The following is a 9018-nucleotide window of genomic DNA, read 5'->3' as shown; positions in this document are numbered from 1 at the left end:
ACATAGTCATGAATACTAATGGATAATACACAATAAAAACAATCATAACATGGTAATAAATAATAATGGATAATACACAATAAAAACTAGAATAACATAGTCATGAATACTAATGGATAATACACAATAAAAACTAGAATAACATAGTCATAAATACTAATGGATAATACACAATAAAAACTAGAATAACATAGTCATAAATACTAATGGATAATACACAATAAAAACTAGAATAACATAGTCATAAATACTAATGGATAAGACACAATAAAAACTAGAATAACATAGTCATAAATACTAATGGATAATATACAATAAAAACTAGAATAACATAGTCATAAATACTAATGGATAATACACAATAAAAACTAGAATAACATAGTCATAAATAATAATGGATAATATACAATAAAAACTAGAATAACATAGTCATAAATACTAATGGATAATACACAATAAAAACTAGAATAACATAGTCATAAATACTAATGGATAATACACTATAAAAACTAGAATAACATAGTCATAAATACTAATGGATAATACACAATAAAAACTAGAATAACATAGTCATAAATACTAATGGATAATACACAATAAAAACTAGAATAACATAGTCATAAATACTAATGGATAATACACAATAAAAACTAGAATAACATAGTCATAAATACTAATGGATAATACACAATAAAAACTAGAATAACATTGTCATAAATACTAATGGATAATACACAATAAAAACTAGAATAACATAGTCATGAATACTAATGGATAATACACAATAAAAACTAGAATAACATAGTCATAAATACTAATGGATAATACACAATAAAAACTAGAATAACATAGTCATAAATACTAATGGATAATACACAATAAAAACTAGAATAACATAGTCATAAATACTAATGGATAATACACAATAAAAACTAGAATAACATAGTCATAAATACTAATGGATAATACACAATAAAAACTAGAATAACTTAGTCATAAATACTAATGGATAATACACAATAAAAACTAGAATAACATAGTCATAAATACTAATGGATAATACACAATAAAAACTAGAATAACATAGTCATAAATACTAATGGATAATACACAATAAAAACTAGAATAACTTAGTCATAAATACTAATGGATAATACACAATAAAAACTAGAATAACATAGTCATGAATACTAATGGATAATACACAATAAAAACTAGAATAACATAGTCATAAATACTAATGGATAATACACAATAAAAACTAGAATAACATAGTCATGAATACTAATGGATAATACACAATAAAAACTAGAATAACATAGTCATAAATACTAATGGATAATACACAATAAAATAAAACAGTAATGGAAAATAATGACAATAAACAAAAACGATCATAAAATAGTAATAAATTATAATAATTTAAGCGGAAACTCCTGATAAAATAAAATAATCTTTTAAGTATATACTTTATTGAATATTGTTTTGATTGTTTAAGCGCTTTGTGACCCTGGTCTGGAAAAGCGCTATATAAAAAAAAATCACTTACTAATACAAAATAAAGATTAAAGGCAAGAAACACTAGTTAAATTGATAGACATACTATTACCATATGAAATGAAATGGTAACAAATAATAACAATAAGTACAAAGTAATAAAATAGTAATGAAAAACAATGATAATAGACAATAAACACAATCATAAAATAGTGATAAAAATGATTATTATAGACAATAAAACTAATAATTACATATGAATAAAAGCAAAGATTATAGACAATAAAAACTATAGTAAAACCTTAATAAAATAGCAATAATAAAGTAGCAACAAATAATCATGACAACAGGAAACAGTAGATAAACAACAATAACACAGTAATAATAATAAAGTTCTAGTGTATATCCAGAGAAATACTTGCATCAACATCCTGCCGTGTCTGTGCGACGCCCTCAAGGACACGCTTGAAATTGACATTTTGTTTATATCCAATAAAGTGAAGCAACAATATAATTAAGGACAGAAGTATCTCGTCTCGACTCCTCTGTTCGATATGAGGACATCGGTCGTCATGGTAACCTCGTTTGCTGTCTGCAGCCCTTCATGCTGAGAAATGACAGTGAGGGAGCTGTCAGGAGAAACACTCCATCATCTCTGGTGCTGCTGCCGGGTCACGTGGAGTCGACACGACATCTCTGGCGTTTACCATCAGAGTATTAGTATCAAAGTATCTACTCAAGTGTGTGTGTAGTTGTGTGTACAGGTGCAAGAATGTGTTGATACGTGTCACGATTCAGGGTCAACGATACGATATATAGTCATTTATAGTGATAGTGTAGTAACAAGTATATATGTGTAGTATTGTCCAGTACTTGACTCTGTTGTTGTGATAGTGTAGTAACAAGTATATATGTGTAGTATTGTCCAGTACTTGACTCTGGTGTTGTGATAGTGTAGTAACAAGTATATATGTGTAGTATTGTCCAGTACTTGACTCTGGTGTTGTGATAGTGTAGTAACAAGTAAATATGTGTAGTATTGTCAAGTACGTGACTCTGGTGTTGTGATAGTGTAGTAACAAGTATATATGTGTAGTATTGTCCAGTACTTGACTCTGGTGTTGTGATAGTGTAGTAACAAGTATATATGTGTAGTATTGTCCAGTACTTGACTCTGGTGTTGTGATAGTGTAGTAACAAGTATATATGTGTAGCATTGTCCAGTACTTGCCTCTGGTGTTGTGATAGTGTAGTAACAAGTATATATGTGTAGTATTGTCCAGTACTTGCCTCTGGTGTTGTGATAGTGTAGTAACAAGTATATATGTGTAGTATTGTCCAGTACTTGCCTCTGGTGTTGTGATAGTGTAGTAACAAGTATATATGTGTAGTATTGTCCAGTACTTGACTCTGGTGTTGTGATAGTGTAGTAACAAGTATATATGTGTAGTATTGTCCAGTACTTGACTCTGGTGTTGTGATAGTGTAGTAACAAGTATATATGTGTAGTATTGTCCAGTACTTGCCTCTGGTGTTGTGATAGTGTAGTAACAAGTATATGTGTGTAGTATTGTCCAGTACTTGACTCTGGTGTTGTGATAGTGTAGTAACAATTATATATGTGTAGTATTGTCCAATACTTGACTCTGGTGTTGTGATAGTGTAGTAACAAGGATATATGTGTAGTATTGTCCAGTACTTGACTCTGGTGTTGTGATAGTGTAGTAACAATTATATATGTGTAGTATTGTCCAGTACTTGACTCTGGTGTTATGATAGTGTAGTAACAATTATATATGTGTAGTATTGTCCAGTACTTGACTCTGGTGTTGTGATAGTGTAGTAACAAGTATATATGTGTAGTATTGTCCAGTACTTGACTCTGGTATTGTGATAGTGTAGTAACAATTATATATGTGTAGTATTGTCCAGTACTTGACTCTGGTGTTGTGATAGTGTAGTAACAAGTATATATGTGTAGTATTGTCCAGTACTTGACTCTGGTGTTGTGATAGTGTAGTAACAATTATATATGTGTAGTATTGACCAGTACTTGACTCTGGTGTTGTGATAGTGTAGTAACAAGTATATATGTGTAGTATTGTCCAGTACTTGGCTCTGGTGTTGTGATAGTGTAGTAACAAGTATATATGTGTAGTATTGTCCAGTACTTGACTCTGGTGTTGTGATAGTGTAGTAACAAGTATATATGTGTAGTATTGTCCAGTACTTGGCTCTGGTGTTGTGATAGTGTAGTAACAAGTATATATGTGTAGTATTGTCCAGTACTTGACTCTGGTGTTGTGATAGTGTAGTAACAAGTATATATGTGTAGTATTGTCCAGTACTTGACTCTGGTGTTGTAGTATTTACAGACCACATGACTCTTGACAAATTAGTAACTACTTTCATTTGTTTTCAAACCAAAATATGTCCAAACATCAGCTTTAAAATGATCCATATTGTGTTGTGTTGTCATGTGTGTAGCAGAACACAAGTATATTAATCAATTAAACATGTATTTATACCTGTTTATGTAATTGTTACTTGTGCGTTAAACATATATTGTCACACAAAAGCTTTACATGATCCATATTGTGTTGTGTTGTCATGTGTGTTGTGTTGTCATGTGTGTTGTCATGTGTGTAGCAGAACACAAGCCTCGTTGCCAGGCGATCACAACACACTTGACAAGGTCAACGCGTAACATGTCATTTCCCTTCACTCCGAGAATCAATGTCAATCTCTCGCACGGCTTTTGTGTACTTGTCGCACAATCAGTGGACGTGTGAGCGATGCATAGTTGTGCGTCGACTTATCAGAGAGTGTTTTGAAACTTCTAGAAACACTTCATTCGTCCTCATCCACAGCCTGTCAATAATTAAAAATGTCTTTTTGTATTTTCTTGTGATTCAAGTCCTTCTGGCTTCATCCCATAAACACACACACACACATGTATTTATCCTCCGTGACAACAGAGGCTTCACGCCGGGACACCATCAGACTTACAGCCTGTTTATTTTGGCTCGGCCTGACGACTATTATTAGCTTTTAACGAAGGTGAGAAGCAAAGTGTTGAGTTGACTTACGGTCGCTGGACTAACATGAGGACGATATTTAAGATTGTTTCTTTAATCAAAGTGTACATTTAAGTGTGGACGTAAATCTGTGGCTTCAAATGTTGAAACTTGAAAATGTTGTTGTTTTTCTAAGCATTTAAATATTTATTCTTATCAATACATCATTTCTGAGTGAAAAGGTTGAATGTTTTTTTATTTTGGACAATTTAAAAATTCTATATTTTCTCATTATTACCTTTTTTTAATTCAATATATAAATGTTGGTATAATAGTGACATCAGACTAAACCAACAGAGCACAGAGCTACTGGATCAAACCTTTAGCCAATCATGAGACACTATTATACCAAAAATGTATGTTGATTTTTAAAGGTTATCAATAAAAAAACATTGAACTTAAATATTCATATTTTTAAATGATTTTTTTTATTAGTATTAATTATTCAAAAATATATATATTTTTAAATTTTAATTCATTATTAATATGGAACGGTAAAAAAAACAACCTTTTTATTTATTATTATTATTATTATTATTATTATTATTATTATTATTGTTATTATTATTGTTATTATTATTATTATTATTATTATTATTGTTATTATTGTTATTATTAGTATTATTATTATTTTATTCAATTGTTTTCAAACAGAAAAATCCAACCTTTCAATACACAAATCATCAAATTCAACTATTCAAAAATATAATTAAATACTTAATACAAAAAATAGTTTCAATTAAAAAAACACATGTAAAGTTTCAACATTTGAAATGTTAAGTTCAACCATTCAATATTCAGACACTAGAATAAGAACTAGAATTAAATACTCGATACTATTCCACAACACCACAAAAAACCTTGTTTTTACAATATCGGCAATAAAAGTATCTATATATTGAAACACTTTTTTTTTTTTTTTTTCAAGTATTTTTATTAAATTATAATCGTTTTATAGATTATCTTTTGGAATTGAAATTGAAGTTGACTTTAAAAATAATAGTATTACTATGTTTAAGCCTTTAAAGTAACAAATAGGTTGTTGTTTTTGTTACTATAGGTTTGTTTTAAAAATTCATGTGAACTTTTATAGTATTTTCTCCGTGAGGTTCGATAAATAAAATACCAAGTAAGCTATTTTTAAAAATAGAATTGAAAATAAAATGAGATCTGCGTTTTGAAGTTCATGATGTTTTTATTTTATTTACATGTATTTCATTCAATCTTCTCTTTACTGGAATAGAATTATATACTTGATACTATTTCACAACACCACAAAAAACTTCTTTTTTTTACAATATTGGCAATAAACGTATTAATGTATTTAAGTTATTTATTTATTTAGTCTTTTCTTTAAGTATTTTTATTAAATGATACTTATTATTAACTTTATTTTTCTTCTGTTGACTGTAAAACAATATTATTATTACGTTTAAGCCTATAAAGTACTAAACAAACAATAGGTTTGTTTAAAAAATGCATGAAAACTTTAATAGCATTTTTTTACGCAATGTTTGGTGATTAAAATAGCTAGTAAGCAATCTGTAAATAAAGATATATATATTTATATTGATCTCTCAGAGGGAAATTCACATTTAGCAGCATAAACAAAATACACATATATAAAATAAACATATATAAAATAAAAAATATATAAAATACACGTATATAAAATACACATATATAAAATACAAGTATATAAAATAATCATATATAAAATACACATGTATAAAATACACATGTATAAAATACACATATATAAAATACACATGTATAAAATACACATGTATAAAATACACATGTATAAAATACACGTATATAAAATACACATGTATAAAATACACATGTATAAAATACACATGTATAAAATAAACATATATAAAATACACATGTATAAAATACACATATATAAAATACACATATACAACATCATTAAGGAGACAAACCACATTATCGCGCAAACGTGAAAAACTAAATCTCAAAAATAAAAAAAGATCTTCGATGTGAAGTTCATGACGTTTTTATTTCCTCCTCTGGCAGTGAAAAGACGTTCATTGAGATTTAAAACATATCTTCTCCTTTAATACTTTTCTTTCTCCACCACCAGCAACGTGCTTGCAGTGACGCATATGACGTCACCGCAGCGACCGCCCTCTCGCCTCCTCTGATTGGTCGACGCGTGGGAATATTCAAATGAGGCGCTGATCGATTGGACCGGAGCCGGTGTCGACCCAGAGTTCTCGGTCCAGGTCCGACATCAGTGTCACACACTCGGCGGACGAGATGCTACACACACCGCGACGATAGCGCGTCGAGCAGCAGAACATGAGGAGCGTGCAGTGGATCATCTAGTGGATCATGTAGTGGATCATCTGGTGGATGAAGATCTTCTCATGGATGGTCGCTCCTCACACCAGACCTTCTCAGCCTTCACTGCCTCGGAAATACGTCCTGAGCCCCGGAGAGCCTTTGAACCGTGGCGAGCCAAAGATAAACAAGCCTTATGATCACAGCAAACTCTGTAAGTCCTGCTTCTTCTTCTTCTTTCTTCTTCTTCTTCTTCTTCTTCTTCTTCTTCTTCTTCTTCTGCTTCTGGTCCTTCAAACACTCGTCATCACACAAGGTGTGTCTTTCAAATACACGTTTAAAGTGTGTGTGTGATCGGATGAACGCATGAATGCTGAGAGATTTAAATGTCGACTTGACTGGAGAGTTGCTAAAGGTGATCACACAACACACACCTCACAACACACAACACACAACACACACCTCACAACACACACCTCACCCGCATCAGTGCAATGACAACACTGGCTTGAATTACACAGTCATTATATAGTCATTATATAGTCATTATTCACCTGTTATACACAATCATTCATCTAGTATTTATATTCTATACAAATACACAACAACGTATAATGACTGGAATGTATAGTCATTACATAGTCATTATTCACCTGTTATACACAATCATTCATCTAGTATTTATATTCTATACAAATACACAACAACGTATAATGACTGGAATATATAGTCATTATATAGTCATTATTCACCTGTTATACACAATCATTCATCTAGTATTTATATTCTATACAAATACACAACAATGTATAATGACTGGAATATATAGTCATTACATAGTCATTATTCACCTGTTATACACAATCATTCATGGAGTTTTTATATCCTATACAAATACACAACAACATATAATGTATGTAGGACTAGAATATATAGTAATTACACAGTCATTATTCACCTGTTATACACAATCACACAATCATATATGGAGTTTTTATATTCTAAACAAATACACAACAACATATAATGACTAAAATATATAGTAATTACATAGTCATTATTCACCTGTTATACACAATTAATACATGTAGTATTTATATTCTATGAAAATACACAACAACATATAATGACTAGAATATATAGTCATTATTCACCTGTTATACACAATCATACATGGAGTTTTTATATTCTATACAAATACACAACAAAATATAATGACTAGAATATATAGTAATTACACAGTCATTATTCACCTGATATACACAATCATACATGGAGTTTTTATATCCTATACAAATACATAACAACAGATAATGTGTGTATGACTACAATATATAGTAATTACAAAGTAATATCTCGTAATAATAACCTACTACACAAAATCAAACCCAAAAGATCATGTTATTATAACCTGTACAAATACACATCAACATAAAATGTATGTATGACTAGAATATACAGTAATTACATCGTAATTACTTGTCATTATTCACCTGTTATACACAATCACACACCGTACATGGAGTGTTTATAACCTATACAAATACACACCAACGTATAATGTGTGTACTTCTTGAATATGTAGTAATTACTTGTCAATAGTCACCTGTTATACACAATCAGATATGGTAATACCTCATTATTAATCACCTGCTACACAAAATCAAACCCATACATCAAGTTTTTATAACCTGTACAAATACACAACAACATACAATGTATGTGTGACTAGAATATATTGTAATAACATCGTGATTACTTGTCATTATTCACCTGTTATACACAATCAAATACAAAACATCAAGTTTTTAGAGCCTAAACAAATACACACCAACATATAATGCATGTATGACTAGAATATATAGTAATTACATCATAATTACTTGTCCTTATTCACCTGTTATACACAATCATACATGGAGTTTTTATATCCTACACAAATTCACACCAACATATAATGTACATATTAATAAAATATATAGTAATTACATTGTAATACCTCATCATTATTTATAAGGTAAGGTAAAACTTTATTGATCCCTCAGGAGGTCTCCTTCGGGAAATTGTTTATTTACCCATATTTATACTTAGTTATACTAAACCAAACACAATACATCAAGTTTTTAATATCCCAAAC

General features: G+C 29.8%; 1 protein-coding gene across 3 annotated transcripts in view; it reads left to right on the top strand.

Annotated features, from left to right (window-relative positions):
- Positions 1-6808: 6808 nt before the first annotated feature.
- LOC148079066 (protein FAM222A-like) overlaps positions 6809-9018 on the top strand; it is a 58149-nt gene continuing 55939 nt past the window's right edge. For 2 of the 3 annotated variants that reach the window (XM_087790520.1, XM_087790519.1), the window contains exon 1: positions 6810-7095. Coding sequence is in view for 1 of the 3 variants with exons in the window: in XM_087790518.1 (XP_087646644.1) it covers positions 6954-7095 (142 nt within the window). In the remaining 2 variants the exon portion in view is untranslated. Of the gene's footprint in view, positions 7096-9018 lie in introns of all 3 variants that reach the window. The other variant, XM_087790518.1, reaches the window with a different exon arrangement.

This window comes from Callionymus lyra, chromosome 5 (assembly GCF_982586985.1).
Source record: "Callionymus lyra chromosome 5, fCalLyr1.hap1.1, whole genome shotgun sequence".
Classification (NCBI taxonomy): Eukaryota; Metazoa; Chordata; class Actinopteri; order Syngnathiformes; family Callionymidae; genus Callionymus; species Callionymus lyra.
Note: the sequence above shows the minus strand (reverse complement) of the source record. Positions and strands in the feature narration are given on the sequence as shown.